The sequence below is a fragment of the Puma concolor genome, chromosome E4 (assembly GCF_028749965.1).
Source record: "Puma concolor isolate L17-30 chromosome E4, mPumCon1.1.hap2, whole genome shotgun sequence".
Lineage (NCBI taxonomy): Eukaryota > Metazoa > Chordata > Mammalia > Carnivora > Felidae > Puma > Puma concolor.
Window position 1 is genome coordinate 55,571,952 of NC_141683.1, and position 16,891 is coordinate 55,588,842.

A 16,891-nucleotide genomic window follows, 5' to 3' on the forward strand; every position below is an offset into this window, starting at 1 on the left:
TAAAAAGGATCAAAATATTACCTTTTTTTCTGGAGAGAACTTGAGGGGTTCTACGATGTACAAATCATTTGGGTCTACTATAAGAAAAAATTTTAAAAAAAGTTTTAAAATGTAAAGTAGATTATGCATGATAAACACTATAAAATATTACATATTATCCTTTAGTGATTATTTTCCTAACAGATCCAATGAATTTATAATTATACCAGATTAAGCGTATATTTATGCATTTTAAATTAGTGAAAAGTAACAAGGTGGGAGATGGTACCATTCTTATTTTGGGCTTGACTGGTCACCTTCAAATAACTTCCCTAAGTTTCTAACTGACAGACAGCTAGCTATCAGCCAACACAGTAAGGATCCTTCCTTGGGCCCAGCCCTAACCTCTTACCTGATGAGAAGTATAACATCACCAGGTAAGCTAATAACAAACCTACAAATCATTTGAGTATTTCCCTAAAAGACTAAACTACACTGTGTCACAAATGTGGGTTAATCATGTACAACAAGCAGTTGTGACCAGGTATGAAAGCCAGTTAAAAGAGCATACACACAAAAAACAGATTTAAGACGCTTTTTCTAATTGTATTTTACTGTGACTGAAACTATGAACTCCAAAATCTAAAAATAGCTTAAGCATGCAATATAAATTATAAGCAATAATGAATACATAATTATAATTATAATAATGAATATAATCATAAACAATAATGAATAAATACTTCTGGCAAGGTGAGTAAATTAGAAATATTCATTTTAGGTTTCTAAGATTTCATTAAGCACATTCAAGACAGCTGTATACCATTCTGACACTGACAAGATACACATCTTGACAAGACATTTGACTGACAAGATAAATGAGATTTCAGACTCATTCAACCCATTAAAAGTAAACAATGTATGGTCTGACAGAGCCAGAAGTTTATAAGTTGCAAAATTCACTATAAAACTTCATATACTGCAAATTAACTAATGACATGATTCAACCAATTACAGTTTTTTTACATTATGTCTTAGAAATCTGTTGACAAAGTCATCAAATACATAAAAGTATCAAAATATATAAACTATATCAAATTCATAAAAATATACCAAAAGTATAAAGACATTCCTCTTTAGTCATTTCTATCAGATTACTAATCTTACTCAAGTCAATTTATTTAAAAAAATGACACCTACTTCTAGAAATGGTTGTTAACTGTTACTCAGATCACCTTCTCTGCTCAATGCAGCTAAAATATGGATTTTAAAAAACAAAAATCACTAAAAGCTCTGAAGAGCGGCCAAGATCAAGTAGGTAATCTCCATTCCAAATGTGAATGAAAAATAGGAATCCCGATAGTCAAGTGGAACACAAAAGTCACTTCTGTCCTGACGGCATTTGCCAATGCAAGAGTATGTGAACTTCAGGTCTAATGGTATCAAGGTAATGAATCAGAAATCAAACCTTAGGGCCCACCCAAAGTAACAGTCTAGTAAGATACCCTGACTCTCCTCACAGTAAGCTGGGACTCTAAAGAACTATATACCCTCAGAGAAAGAATTAACCCATGCGATGCAGGGACCACCTGGTGGTCCAAGTAACCTCATGGCATAAATATAAAGTATTGTGAATGTAAAGCAAACACAAATTCTCTCTGGAATAAAGACCTACCTTTTAGCTCTCAAATTATCCCTACAAATAATTTTTCAAAGAGAAGGACCAACACAAAGCACAGAAAGACACTAAGCACCTGAGCAAGAGGCTGCAGAGACAATTAATGAACAGACTCACAAAGATTTAAGATATTAGAATTATCAAACACAGACCACAAAGGCAGTTATACTTACTATGTTTAAATAAAAAACAAGCTTGAAAATATCTGCAGGAAACACAAAAGGGACCTAGATGTTTAAAAAAATACTAAAAGAATTCCTAGAAATGGAAAATGTAATAACTGAAATTAAAACCTTAATGGAAGAATTTAACAGCAGACTACAGATAGCTGAAGAATGTGTGGCCTGGAAAAGAGATCAGAAGAAATCATCCAAATATAGCACAGAATGGCAAAAAGAACAGAGTTTAGGAGACAAGGGGGATAAACTGAGAAGGATTTAATTAAATGGAGACTCTAAAAGAGAATGAGGTAGAGGTAATATTTTGGGGGGAAGTGGTTAAGAATTTTCCAGTATTGGGGTGTCTGGGTGGCTCAGCTGGTTAAGCGTCTAACTCAATTTCAGCTCAGGTCATGACCTCACAGTGGTGAGATTGAGCCCTTTGTTGGGCTCCGTGCTGGGCATGGAGCCTGCTTAAGATTCTCTCCCCACTGCCCCCCACCCCCGCCGCCAACTCGCACACAAGCACAGGAGCATACTCTCTCTCAAAAAACAACAATAACAACAATTTTCCCACTATTGATAAAAGATACTAAATGAGAGATTCAAAGAACTGAAGAATTAAGAAATCAGTATATCTGTGGATAAATGTAAATGAATGCTAGTGTAAAAAATAATAATTGTATACCAAGCAAAACAAATAGAATTTAAATACACAAAACAGTAACATATATATCAAGCTGGGGATAAAAGATCTTTGTATTATTCAAGAAAAGGTGAAAGAACGGGTTAACTGCAGACTTCGATGAGTACTTGTAAATTCTAAGGTACCAGAACATGTTAAAAATAATGCACAACTTCTATTCTACTGATAGCAAAAAAGAATGTCCTTCTTCTCTAACAAAAAGTTTCAAGGAAAGGGAGGAATAATAAAAACAGTCACTAGATAAAAGATACATGAATAACTTTATGCTAATAAATTTTAACATTTAGACGAAATGGAAAAGTTCATGGAAATTTTTAATTTAAATTGACAAAAAAAATCAGGTTCCTATAACCTGAATTAAAAGCCTTTTACAAAGAAGATTCTGGACTGGACCTATGTGACTAATAATTCAAAAAAGAAATAATTATAATTTTAAACTCTTCCTGAGAAAATAAGAGAGCACTGGCCATCTGGTTTTATAATATAAGCTTTATACACAACAAAACCCAACAATCTGAGAAATAAAAAATTATATACTAATCTTATTCATGAACAATAGACAGCAAAATTCCTTAGTATCAAACAGAATTACATGAAATTAACAATATAGACACAAAAAACACACATGTAAATAACATATCATGCCAACTTGTATTTATTAAGAATGTAATAAGAGTATGACTCCAGAAAATCAATTAGTATAATTTTAATAAGAGATTAGAAACGATCATCTTAAAAGAAACTGAAAAAGTATCTGGTAAAATTAAACAGAGATTCATGGGGGAGAGGAACTATCAGCAAACTAAGAAGAGAGAGGGAGGTGCCTGGGTGCCTCAGTTCATTAAGCCTCTGCCGCTTGATATCAGCTCAGGTCATGGTCTCAGAGTTTCGTGGGATTGAGCCCCACGTCAGACTCTACGCTGACAGCAGAGCCTGCTTGGGATTCTCTCTCTGCCCCTCCCCAACTTGTGCTCACGCTCTCTCTCTCTCAAAAATAAACTTTAAAAAAAAAACAGGAGAGGGGCGCCTGGGTGGCGCAGTCGGTTAAGCGTCCGACTTCAGCCAGGTCACGATCTCGCGGTCCGGGAGTTCGAGCCCCGCGTCGGGCTCTGGGCTGATGGCTCAGAGCCTGGAGCCTGTTTCCGATTCTGTGTCTCCCTCTCTCTCTGTCCCTCCCCCGTTCATGCTCTGTCTCTCTCTGTCCCAAAAGTGAATAAACGTTGAAAAAAAAAAAAAAAAAATTTAAAAAAAAAAACAGGAGAGAGGAACTTCCTTAGATAATAGGTATCTACAAAACACCTATGACACACATAATCCTTAACACTAAGAGTTTTCCCTTTAAGAATGGGAACAAGACAAAGGTGCCTACCAACCACTTCTATTCAACATTTAAAAAACTGCCACTGCAGTTAGGGAAACAAAGCAAATAAAAACTACACGGATTGGAAAGGAAGAAACAAAATTCTCTTTAGTCTCAAAAGGTGTGCCTGTATTCACAGAAGTTGCCACTCTGTCATAACAACAAGTATAAGACTGAACAAACTGAAAAATAACTCTTCTTAGATACTTCAGAGAAGTGAGGTCACAAGGAAAACTGCTGTCACAAAACCTGGAGATAGGCAGATACAATCACAAATTGCCTGGGCAGAAACCTCTGTGGGAACAGTGCCCGGGTAGGAAAACCTGAACTACAATTGATAAATTGCTGGATGTTCAGTGTGGATATATCTGTAAGTTAAGAAGTCCCAGGGGGGATGGCACCTGGGTAACTCAATTGGCCAAGCTTCTGACTTTGGCTCAGGTCATGATCTCTCAGTCTGTGAGTTCGAGCCCACATCAGGCTCTCTGATGTCAGCTTGGAGCCTGGCGCCTGCTTCATATTCTGTGTCTCCCTCTCTCTCTGTTCCTCCCCTGCTTGTACTCTCTCTCTCTCTCTCTCAAAAATAAAGATTAAAAAAAAAAAAAAAAAAAAAAAGAAAGTCCAAAGGGGACTCCAAGAGGGGAGCCCACACAGTTTTGTGAGGTTTTAAATTTTTTAATGTTTATTTATTTTTGAAAGCAAGCCAAACAGAACACGAGGGGGGCAGAGAAGGAGACACAGAACCTGAAGTAGGCTCCAGGCTCCGAGCTGTCAGCACACAGCCCAACATAGGGCCGGAACTCATAAACTGTGAGATCATGACCTGAGCCAAAGTCGGACACTTAACCGACTGAGCCATCGAGGCACCCCATCTGTTTTTCTTAACAAGGTCTGACTTTAGGAGATCTATTTCAGTAGAGTCGCACCTACTGGTGTTTTATTGGAGCCTAACCTGCCTAAGGGAAAGGGGAAGGCTGAGAAGCACTGGTGAAGTTTACAGTCAGGAACAAAAGCTCACCAAAAGCCTGAGGCCTAATCATAGGACTACAGAATGCTTCCTTTACCACCACACCTCACCACTATGTTATACCCCATCTTTCAACAAATAATTACACGGCATTTTAAAAATAAATAAACAAAATTAATAACTCAGGCAACAACAGATGTTGGCGAGGATGCGGAGAAAGAGGATTTCTTTTGCACTGCTGGTGGGAATGCAAACTGGTGCGGCTCTGGAAAACAGCATGGAGGGTCCTCAAACAATTAAAAATAAAACCACCCTACGACCCAGCAATTGCACTACTAGGTACTTATCCAAAGGATACAAGTGTGCTATTTCAAAGGAACACATGCACCCAAACGTTTATAGCAGCACTACTGACAATAACCAAAGTGTGTTAAGAGCCCAAATGTCCATCAACTGATGAATGGATAAAGAACATGTGGTGTATACATACAATGGAATAATACTTGGCGATCAAAAAAGAATGAAATCTTGCCATTTGAAACAATATGGATGGAACTAGAGTGTATTATGCTAAGCAAAATTAGTCAGAGAAAGGCAAATGCCATATGACTTTGCTCCTATGTGGAATTTAAGATACACAACAGATGAACACAGGGGAAGAGAAGGAAAAATAAGATAAAAACAGAGAGGGAGGCAAACCATAAGAGACTCTTAAATACACAGAACACACTAAGGGTTACTGGAGGGGTGTTGGGTAGGGGGATGGGCTAAATGGATGATGGGCATTAAGGAGGCCACTTGCTGGGATGAGCACTGGATGTCACATGTAAGTGATGAATCACTGAATTCTACTCCTGAAACCAACACTACACTGTATATTAACTAACTTGAATTTAAATAAAATCCTGGAAAAAGAAATCACACACACAAATACAAAAAGCAAAGAAAAAAAAGAAAAAAAAACCCTAGAATTGAATATCCAAAAAGTGCAGGACAACTACAAAATGTGTAACATGTGTGTAATGAGCATACCAGAAGGACAAGAATAAGAGAAAGGAAAAGAAAGATCTGAAGTAATAAAGAATGAGAATTTCCCCCAAATTAATGCCAGACACCAAAACCCAGATCTAGGAAGCTCAGACAACACAAGGCAGAAAAAATGCCAAAACACTACACCTAGACATATCACATACAAACTTCAAAAAAATCAAAGATACAGAAAAACTCCTGAAAAGTCAGAAGAAAAACACACCTCACTAGAAGAGCAAAGACAAGTTACATCTGACTTTTCCTCAGAAATCATGCAAGAGAGTGAACGAAATGCTTAAAGTATTGAGAGAAAAAACAAACCAATCTAGAATTCTATATCCTATGAAATTATCCTTCACAAGTGAGGGAGGAATGCTTTCTCAGACAAGCAAAAAATTGAGGGAATTTGTTGCAATAAACCTGCCTTGCAAAAAAATGTTAAAATTAGTTCTTCAGAAAGTTAGAGAACAATATAGGTCAGAAACTGATATCTACATAAAGAAAGGAAGAGCTTCAAAGAAGGAATAATTAAAGGTAAAATCAACCTTTTTCTTAATCTTAATTGATCTAACAGATAACAGTTTGTTCAAAACAGTAATAGCAAAAATGTATTTGAATATGCTTATGTATATATATGCTTCCATGGAAGTGAAGTGAATGACAGCAAGGGATGGATCGGAGAAATTACAAATATTTTGACAAAAAAAGAAAAAGAGAAAAAAAACATTTTGTTATTATAAAATAGTTGTACTACCCATGAAGTGGTATAGTGTTATTTGAAAGTAGACTTGAATTAGTTGTAAATGTATATTGCAAACTCTAGGGCAACCACTAGGAAAAGTAATAGAACCGAGAAAATATGGGATTATGTACAATGCTGAATTAAAAGCACAAAAGGCAGAGAAAGTATGAAAGACAAAATTGGTGGGGGGGTGCCTGGGTGGCTCAGTTTAAGCGTCCGACTTCGGCTCAGGTCATGGTCTCACGGTTTGTGAGTTCGAGCCCCACACTGGGCTCTGTGCTGACAGCTCAAAGCCTGGAGCCTGCTTCGGATTCTGTGTATCTCTCTCTCTTTGCTCCTCCCCTGCTCATGCTATCTCTATCTCTCAAAAATAAACATTTTTTAAAAATTCAGAAAGACAAAATTGGAACAAAGAATAAGGACAACAAATAATAAACATGGTAAATATTAATCCAACTATATCAACAATCACTTTAAACATCAACAGTCTAAATACACCAATTTAAAGACAAAGATTGTAAGAGCTGATCAAAACACAAGATGCAACCATATGTTGTTTTCAAGAACCTGGTTTAATTTTTTAAAACATTTATATACAGTGTTATATAAGTTTCAGGTGTACAGTATAATGATTCAACAATTGAATACATTATTCCGTGTTCATCAGGTATACTCTTTATCCTCTTTACCTATTATACTCATCCCCCATACCCATTTTCCATCTGACAACCACCAGTTTGTTCTGTATATTTAAGAGTCTCTTTTTTCTTTCTCTGTTTCTTAAATTCCACATGAGTAAAATCATAGGCATTTGTCTTTCTCTGTCTGATTTATTTCACTTAGCATCATATTCTTCAGGTCCATTCAGGTTGTTGCAAATGGCAAGATCTCATGCTTTCTTACAGCTGAGTAACATTCCATGTATATATATACTCCACATCTTTATTCATTCATCCATGGATAGACACAGGTTTTTTTCCATATCTTGGCAATTGTAAATAATGCTGCAATAAACATAAGGATGCATATATCTTTTCAAATTAGTGTTTTCATTTTCTTTGAGTAAATATCCAGTAGTGGAATTACTGGATCATATGGTAATTCTGTTTTTAATTTTTTGAGGAACCTTCATACTGTTTCCACAGTGGTTACACCAGTTTGCATTCCCACCAACAGTGCATGAGGGTTCCTTTTTCTCCATATCCTTGCCAACACTTGTTGTTTCTTGTGCTTTTGATTTTAGCCATTCTGACAGGTATGAGGCAGTTATCTCATTATGGTTTTGATTTGGTTTCTCTGATGATTAGTGATGTTGAACATCTTTTCATGTGTTTGTTGGCTATCTGTAGGTCTTCTATGGGAAAATGTCTACTCAAGTTCTCTGCCCAATTTTAATTGCATTATTTGGGTTTCATGATGTTGAGTTGTATAAAATCTTTATATATTTTGCAAATTAAGGATCACTTGGAAATATCTTCTCACATTCAGTAGGTTGCCTTATCACTTTGTTCATGGTTTTCTTTGCTGTACAATAGCTTTTTATTTTGATGTAGTCCCAATACTTTAACTTTGCTTTTGTTTCCCTTGCCTATCTAGACTATCTATCTAGAAAAATGTTTCAATGGCCAATGTCAAAGAAATTACTGCCTATGTTCTTTTTAAAATATTTTTTTTTAGGAGTTTTATGGTTTCAGATCTCACATTTTAGAACTTTACTCTATTTTCAGTTTATTTTTGTGGATGGTGTAAGAAAGTAGTCCACCTCCATTCTTCTGCATGTAGTTGTCTGGTTTTCCTAGCACCATTTGTTGAAAAGACTGTCTTTTCCCCACGGTATATTCTTGCCTCCTTTGTCATATATTAACTGACCATATAGGCATGGATTTATTTCTGGGCTCTCTACTCTGTTCCATTGACATATGTGTCTATTTTTGTGCCATAACTATACTGTTTTGATTCTATGGCTTTGCAGTATATCTTGAAATCTGGGATTGTGATGCTTCCAGCTTTGTTCCTCTTTTTCAAGATTGCTTTAGCTATTTCGGATCCTTGTGGTTCCATACAAATGTTAGTATTAGTTGTTCCAGTTCTGTGAAAATTGTTGTTGGTATTTTGATAGGGATTGCATTAAATCTATAAATTGCTTTGGGTAGTATGGACATTTTTACAATATTGGTTCTTCCAACCCATGAGCATGGAATATCTTTCCATTTGTTTGTGCCATCTTCAATTTCTTTCATCAGTGTTTTATAGTTTTCAGAGTACAGGTCTTTTAGCTCCTTGGTTCAGTTTATTCTTATGTATTTTATTATTTTTGGTGCAATTGTAAATGGGATTATTTTCACAAGAAACCCATTTTTTTTTTTTAATTTTTTTTTCAACGTTTATTTATTTTTTGGGACAGAGAGAGACAGAGCATGAACGGGGGAGGGTCAGAAAGAGAGGGAGACACAGAATCGGAAACAGGCTCCAGGCTCTGAGCCATCAGCCCAGAGCCTGACGCGGGGCTCAAACTCACGGACCGCGAGATCGTGACCTGGCTGAAGTCGGACCCTTAACCGACTGCGCCACCCAGGTGCCCCAAGAAACCCATTTTAAATATAAAGGTATAGATTAAAAGTATAGGGATAAAGAAAGATATACCATGCTAACACAAATAAAAAAAAAGCAGAGTTAGGAATATTACTTTCAGACCGAGCAGATTTCAGAAAAAGGTAATTATCAGGGATAAAGAGCAGCATTTCATAATGATAAAGAGGTTAATACTGCAAGAGGATATAGGTAGAGGCTTTAATACCTATCTATCAGAAATGGACAGATCCAGGGAAAATGAATAAGCACACAGCTAATCTCACTAATACCAAAATCTATTGTATTTCTACATACCAGCAATACACACACACACACACACACACACACACACACACGCACATGATACCATTTACCAGCATCAAAAAATACTCTAGGAATAAAGCTCCCAAAAGTTTGACCTTTTTAGAGTAAAGAGAGATAATGCTTATATCCTTCCCAAACTGATATTCAGTTACTGTAATCTCAATTAAATTTTGTTTGTGATGAAACATTTAATAGATAATTCTGAATTTATATGAAAACATAAACAGTCAATAATGGCCAAGAAACCCAAAATAAATGAATATATTTATATAAAATTTTACGTTGGAATTCCTACCGAAGGTCACATACAAAAAAATCAATTCTAAGTAGATTAAAGAACTAAAAATAAAAACTGAAGTAAACATTTAAAAGAAAATTATAACAGTATCATCCATAAACCTGGAGAAAAAAATTCTGTTTAACAGGAGATAAAAAGCACTAACCACCATTTTTTGAGGAATGGGGGGAAAAACCCATATATTTGATTACATTGAAATCAAGAGGAGCTTCTCTTATTTAAAAGACTCCAATTACAAGACAAATCTCAAAGTGAAATAAAATATCTGCAACATATTTAACAAACCAATGAGTATGATTACAATCTTAAAAATTATAAACCAGTACAAAAGAGGTAAACAATCTAACAGAAGAACAGGCAAAAAACTTAACAGTTGTCCAGGAAAGTCAAATGACTAAAAGGCATAAGTAAAGTTGTTCAACTTCATTAGTAATCAGGCAAATGCAAATTATAACTGTGATAAGATTAACGAACACTTTACAACCTGAGAATCCGGTGTTTGTTGGCAAGAATGTAGAATAATGGAAATTCTCAAGGCACTAGTAGAAGCATACTCTGTTATGACCACTTTGGAAAAGTCTACCATTATCTGTTCATTTGCAGATAAACATGACCTACAACCCAGCAGTGTTAAATATAAGTAATATTCCTAGAGAAACTCATACAACTATGTTCCAGTATACAAAGGAATGTTTACAGCAGCATTACCTATAATAGCCCCAACTGTAAGTAGCAGAATGGATAAATACACTGTGAACTGGTCAGTTACTGAAATACTATACAATATTGAAATGGGATGCAATCATGTATATGAATCTCCTTCTCTCTGCCCCTCCCCCACTTGTGTTTTTTCTCTCTCTCCCTCCCTCCCTCAAAATAAAGAATAAAAAAAAAAAACATTAGAATTAATAAATGGATTTAGCAAAGTTGCAGGATACAAAATCAATACAAAAATCAGCTGTATTTCTATACTTTAATGATGAACAATCCAAAAAGGAAATTAAGAAAACAATTCCATTGATAAAAGTATCAAAAAGAATAAACTACTTAGGAATAAGCCTAAGAATGTGTAAGAAAAGTACAAAATATTGATGGAAGAAATTAAGGAAGATACAAACAAATGAGAAGACATCTCACGTTCATGACTGGAACACTTAATACTGTCCATACTAAACAATGTCCATACTACCAATATAATCTACAGATTCAGCCTAATCCCCACCAAAATCCCAACAATATTTTTTTTTGTTGAAATAGAAAAATACATCCTAAAATTTATATTGAATCTCAAGGAACCTCAGATAGAAAAAGCCATTTTGAAAAAGATGAATGGAGTTTGAGGGCTCACACCCCTGATTTCAAAATGTGTTACAAAGGTACAGTCAAAACGGTGTGGCACTAAGAGAGATAAGTAGACCAATGGAATAAAGAACGCAGAAATAAACTCTTACACATATGGTCAAATAATCTTCAACAAAAGTAACAAGACCAGTCAATGGGGGAAAAAACAGTTTCTTCAACAAATGGTACTGGGAAAACTGGATACTGACATGCAAAAGAATGAAGTTGGACCTTACCTTACACAATATATAAAAGTTAACTCAAAATGGATTAAAGATCTAAGGTGTAAAATTATAAACTTCCTATAAGAAAACAGGGGAAACTTCATGACACGAGACTTGGCAATGATTTCTTGGATATGACATCTAAAGTATAGGCAACAAAAGCAGAAATAGACAAATGAGACCTCGTCAAACTTAAAAACATTTGTCCATCAAAGCAAAATCGAGAGTGAAAAAATGATCCAAGGAATGGGAAAATACATTTGCAAATCATGTATCTCATAAGGGATTAATATCCAGAATATATAAAGAAATTAACAAAAAATCCAAATAGAAGGAAAAATAAAAACAGAGAGGGAGGCAAACCATAAGAGACTCTTTTTTTTTCTTAAAGTTTATTTATTTTTGAGAGAGAGAGAGAGAGAGAGCAAGCTGGGGTGGGGCAGAGAGAGGGAGACACAGAATCTGAAGCAGGCTCCAGACTCTGAGCTGTCAGCCCAGAGCCCAACACAGGGATTGAACCCATGAACTGTCAGATCATGACCTGAGATGAAATCGGCCACTTAACCGACTGAGCCACACAGGTGCCCCTAGACTCTTAAATACACAGGTGCCCCTAGACTCTTAAATACAGAGAACAAACTGAGGCTTGCTGGAGGGGAGGTGGGATGGGCTAAATGGGTGATGGGCATTAAGGAGGGCACTTGCTGGGATAAGCACTGGGTGTTACACATAAGTGATGAATCACTAAATTCTATTTCTGAAACCATGATTACACTATATGTTAACTAACTTGGATTTAAATAAAGTTAAAAAAGAAAAATATCAAATAAAAAAGTTTTTTAACTGGGCAAAGGATATTTCTCCAAAGATGATTTACAAATGTCCACCAGGCACATGAAAAGACGCTCAACATTTCTATCTGAGAAATGCAAATCAAAACCACAATGAGAATTCACCACACCCATTAGGATGACTACTATCCAAAAAACAAAAACAAGCAAACAAACAAAAACAAGTGTTGGTGAGGATGTGGAGAAAATTGTAACCCTCGTATACTGCTAGAGGGATTGTATAATAGGCAGCCACTATAGAAAACAGTGGAAAGTTTCCTCAAAAAATAAAACTACCAGGGCACCTGGATGGCTCAGTCGATTAAATGTCTGACTTCAGCTCAAGTCACGATCTCACGGTTGTGAGTTCGAGCCCCGCGTCAGGCTCTGTGCTGACAGCTCCGAGCCTGGAGCCTGCTTCCGATTCTGTGTCTCCATCTCTCTCTGCCCCTCCCCTACTTGTGCTCTCTGTTTTCCTCTCTTAAAAATAAGCATTAAAATAAATATTTTTAATAAAAAATAAAAAAAATAAAACTACCAGATGATATAGCAATCCAATGTCTGAGTATACATACAGAAGAACTGAAAGCAAGGTCTTAAAGAGACATTTGCACACTCATGTTCATATCAGCAATATTCACAATAGCCAAGAGCTGGAAACAATCTAAATGCCTATCAACAGATGAAATAAACAAATTGTGGTATATCTGAAAACAGAATATTACTGAGTTTTAGAAAGGAAGGAAATTTGGTCGCATGTACGTGGATGAACCCAGAGGACATGATGTTCAGTGAAAAAAACCAGTCACAGAAAAACAAATACTTTACGATTAATATATTTCCATGAGGTACATAAAGTAATAAAATTCATCCGGCACCCTAAGTTCTCCATCTTAATCTGGGTATTGTCATACAGGTGTGTTCATTTGGTTTATGAAAATTCATCAAGCTTTGGCTAACAGACACATGAAAACATGTTCAACAGCACTCATCATCAGGGAAATACAAATCAAAACCACAATGAAATACCACCTCCCCCCTGTCAGAATGGCTAAAATTAACAATTTAGGCAACAACATATGTTGGTGAGGATGCGGAGAAAGAGGAACGCTTTTGCACCGCTGGTGGGAATGCAAGCTGGTGCAGCTACTCTGGAAAAGTGTGGAGGTTTCTCAAAAAATTAAAAATAGAACTACCCTACAATCCAGCAATTACACTACTAGGTATTTATCCAAAGGATACAGGTGTGCTGTTTCAAAGGGGCACATGCACCCTAATGTTTATAGCAGTGCTATGGACAATAGCCATATGGAAAGAGCCCAAATGTCCATTGACTGATGAATGGATAAAGAAGATGTGGTATATATACACAATGGAGTATTACTCGACAATCAAAAAGAATGAAATCTTTCCATTTGGAACTACGTGGATGGAACTAGACTGTATTATGCTAAACAAAATTAATCAGAGAAAGACAAGTATCACATGACTTCACTCAAACGGAACTTAAGATACAAAACAGATGAACGTAAGGGAAAGGAGGCAAAAATAATATAAGAACTGGGAGGGGGAAAAACATAAGAGACTCTTAAATACAGAGAATAAACTGAGGGTTGCTGAAGGGGTTTTTGGTGGGGGATGAGCTAAATGGGCAAGAGGCATTAAGGAAGGCATTTGGGATGAGCACTGGGTATTATATATAGGAGATGAATCACTGGATTATACTCCTGAAATCATTATTGCGCTATATGCTAACTAACTTGGATGTAAATTTTTAAAAAATAAAGTAAAATAATTAAAACAAAAAAGAAAATTCACCAAGCTTTACATGTAATTACATTTTCTTACATGTAACACTTCAATCAAAAATTTCAGTTATAGGGGTGCCTGGGTGGTTCAGTCAGTTAAGCTTCCGACTCTTGATCTCGGCTCAGGTCATGATCTCATGGGTTTGTGAGTTCAAGGCCAACATTCGGCTGCACACGGTCAGCGCAGAGCCTGCTTAGGATTCTCTCCCTCTCCCTGTGTCCCTCCCCTGCTTGCACACACTCACACACTCTCTCTCTCTCTCTCTCTCTCTGTCTCTCAGAATAAGTAAATAAACTTAAAAATAAATTTAAAAAATTTTTTCAGTTATAGTAAAAAATCAGCCAACAGAAGAAAAAGAGAAAAAGGCAGGAAGAAAGAAGAGGTTTACTAATCGTAAGTAAGCACATATGTAATGGGTTAAATCAGTAAAGCTTTGTGATAACAGTAAAACCAGTGATGCTCAGCAATGATCACTCAAGTGAGTTAGTCAGCTGAAACATGCTGCTGCATACTAAGTCCTAAAGAAAGGGGAGCCAATAATTGAGAAAGCATTCCTAACTGAAATATACAATTAATTTGGTTATTTTAATACTGCTATAAATATAAGTCTCTTAATAAGTACTAATTACAAAAAATAATAATAAGTACAAATTACAAAAGAACGGATACAGAAAAACAGCCACTCAGTACATATTCATTCATTTGAATTTAAGTATTGAGTGTCAGACAATGGAACGCTATTATAGACCCTGGCCTATAAATAAGAGGTAGACTAGATTTTTTTTCAGAAAGTGCCTCATGGTCCTAAACTAGAGACAAAAGGGGTCCTACCTGTACAAGAAGAGGAGGCAGATAAGCACAGGATGCTATGGGAGCACATTCAGGTTTTCCAAATCTGTTGAACTTTCTCAAACATCCCTTTCTAAAAAGAAATACTTCTAAACAGGAGCAGGTGCAAATAAAGCTACCAATGGCTAATTAAACTAAGCCCCCCTTCCCCACCCTCTAGGCTTTTAGGAACAAAGATATATATATAAAGTGTGAAAATGATAAGGCAGCTTTGACACAGCACAAACACAAAGGTTACTTGTACCCACTATTCTGTTGCAGATGGTTTCGAACAAAACACTGACATTATACTTATGCCAGAAGTAAGCCACATTCATGTGTATGTATACATATTACACAAAAATCTACCTTCTTTGCCAGTTAACTGTAGAGACTTGGATCTGATGAGTGGGAATGAGGTTCTCCTTTTCAAATTCATATCATCATAGGAAGAGAAACATCTAAAACATGAAGAAAAACCAACACTGAGAACAGGGTAAACTACATATAATTTACTCTGCAGTTGGGGCTTGATGGAAGCTATCGAGAATTAAACACGCCCCAGAATACTGATCTCTAGTGTAACACTCCACTTATTGTTTATTATGTGTAAAAAAAAAAAAAAAAAAAAAAACTTTAAAGGTCATTCTCTAAAAGGTGCTATATTAAAATATCTATTATCCTCTCCCTTTGAATTCCACATTCGAGCATCCTTTACAACCAAAACATTTCAAGGGTATGCACTTCCTATTAGTGTTTTCTCTTTAATCCGGGCTACAGAACCTTCCAGGTACAGGACCATCTCTCTAGTTCCAATGATGTTTTAACACTGCAGTTGTAAGACAATCATATGGGGGAAAAATTATCTCAGTATTCCTTTATTCTGTCAAAATTCTCAAAAATGTAAAAAACACAGTAAAAAATGTGAAATAAGATGCTGATATTACCTTTTAGGGCTTGGATATTGATTACTTTTAGGAAGTTTTGAAATATAATCTCCATCAAATTGAGAGGGGTTTCGACAGCGCTGCATACAAAGCATCAGTCCCAAGACAACACAGAGAACCAAAGATATGACAAGATAGCTCTGTCGATCTGAAACCTGATGGAAAAGGATTTAATAATTATTACATAGTTTATATATTATTAAATATTATATTAGCATTAAATTTTGTTATATTATTATTATAGTATAAAAATTATACTAGGAAAAATATAGTGGGATATAAAAATCAAAAGACAAATCATTTTTAACATTTTTAAAATGTATTTCCAAATGATAAAATGTAAGGCAGTTTCTTAGAAAACGTACTACTGTGAGGCAATGTCTTTTTCTTCTTTCTCCCCCCCAATTCTTTGAACGTTTTCAAACCTAAGGAAAACTTTAAAAATAGCACAATGAGCATATTCATGCCTTTCACACTATGTTCACCAAAGTTAACATTTTGCCACATCTGCTGTGTCTTTCCATCTGTACTATTTCCTCAGGGAGGGAAAAAAAAAATCTTGCTCCTGCCCAGTCTTTGTCGTCTTACAATACTGAACCAGCAATCACCCAGTTATTTAAGCCAAAAACGTGGGGATCATCCTTAGTTGCTCGTCCCAGACATCCAATCTTTCAGTAAGGCTTGTCATTCTCTTAAATATTTCCTGAACACAACTTCACACTGTTATCCACTTCTAACATCTCAGTCCAAACCAACATCACCTCACTCAGGTTACTGAAACTGCATCCTAACTGGTTTCCTCCTCACTTCTGCTCTTGCTGTTCCCCAAGAGGCAATTCTCCACAGGACAACAAATGGGGGGCTTCTCAAAGTGTTGTCAGTGAGACGACCCACGTCACTTCTTAATTCTTTCCAATGACTTGCAATGATCAGAATAAAATTTAAACTCTACATTGCCTACTAAGGCCTACATGACTGGATCCCTGACCCTCCTTCCCCTCATTCACTCCGCTCCAACCATGCCAGCTTTCTTTCTACCCTCAGACACATTACACTGTTTCTTTCTTTCTTTTTTTAATTTTAGTTTATTTTTTTGAGAG

The 16,891-nt window shown here is 36.0% G+C and overlaps 1 protein-coding gene across 5 annotated transcripts in view; it reads right to left on the reverse strand.

The window, feature by feature from the left end:
- The window catches only part of SUCO (SUN domain containing ossification factor), a 94,685-nt gene that overhangs the window by 3,191 nt on the left and 74,603 nt on the right, over window positions 1–16,891 (reverse strand). For 4 of the 5 annotated variants that reach the window (XM_086693946.1, XM_086693943.1, XM_086693944.1 and 1 more), the window contains 3 exons: window positions 15,792–15,946; window positions 15,214–15,305; window positions 22–77 (listed from right to left, as the gene is read on the reverse strand). In XM_086693946.1, the coding sequence (XP_086550072.1) occupies window positions 22–77; window positions 15,214–15,305; window positions 15,792–15,946 (303 nt within the window). Of the gene's footprint in view, window positions 1–21; window positions 78–14,847; window positions 14,939–15,213; window positions 15,306–15,791; window positions 15,947–16,891 lie in introns of all 5 variants that reach the window. The other variant, XR_015246061.1, reaches the window with a different exon arrangement.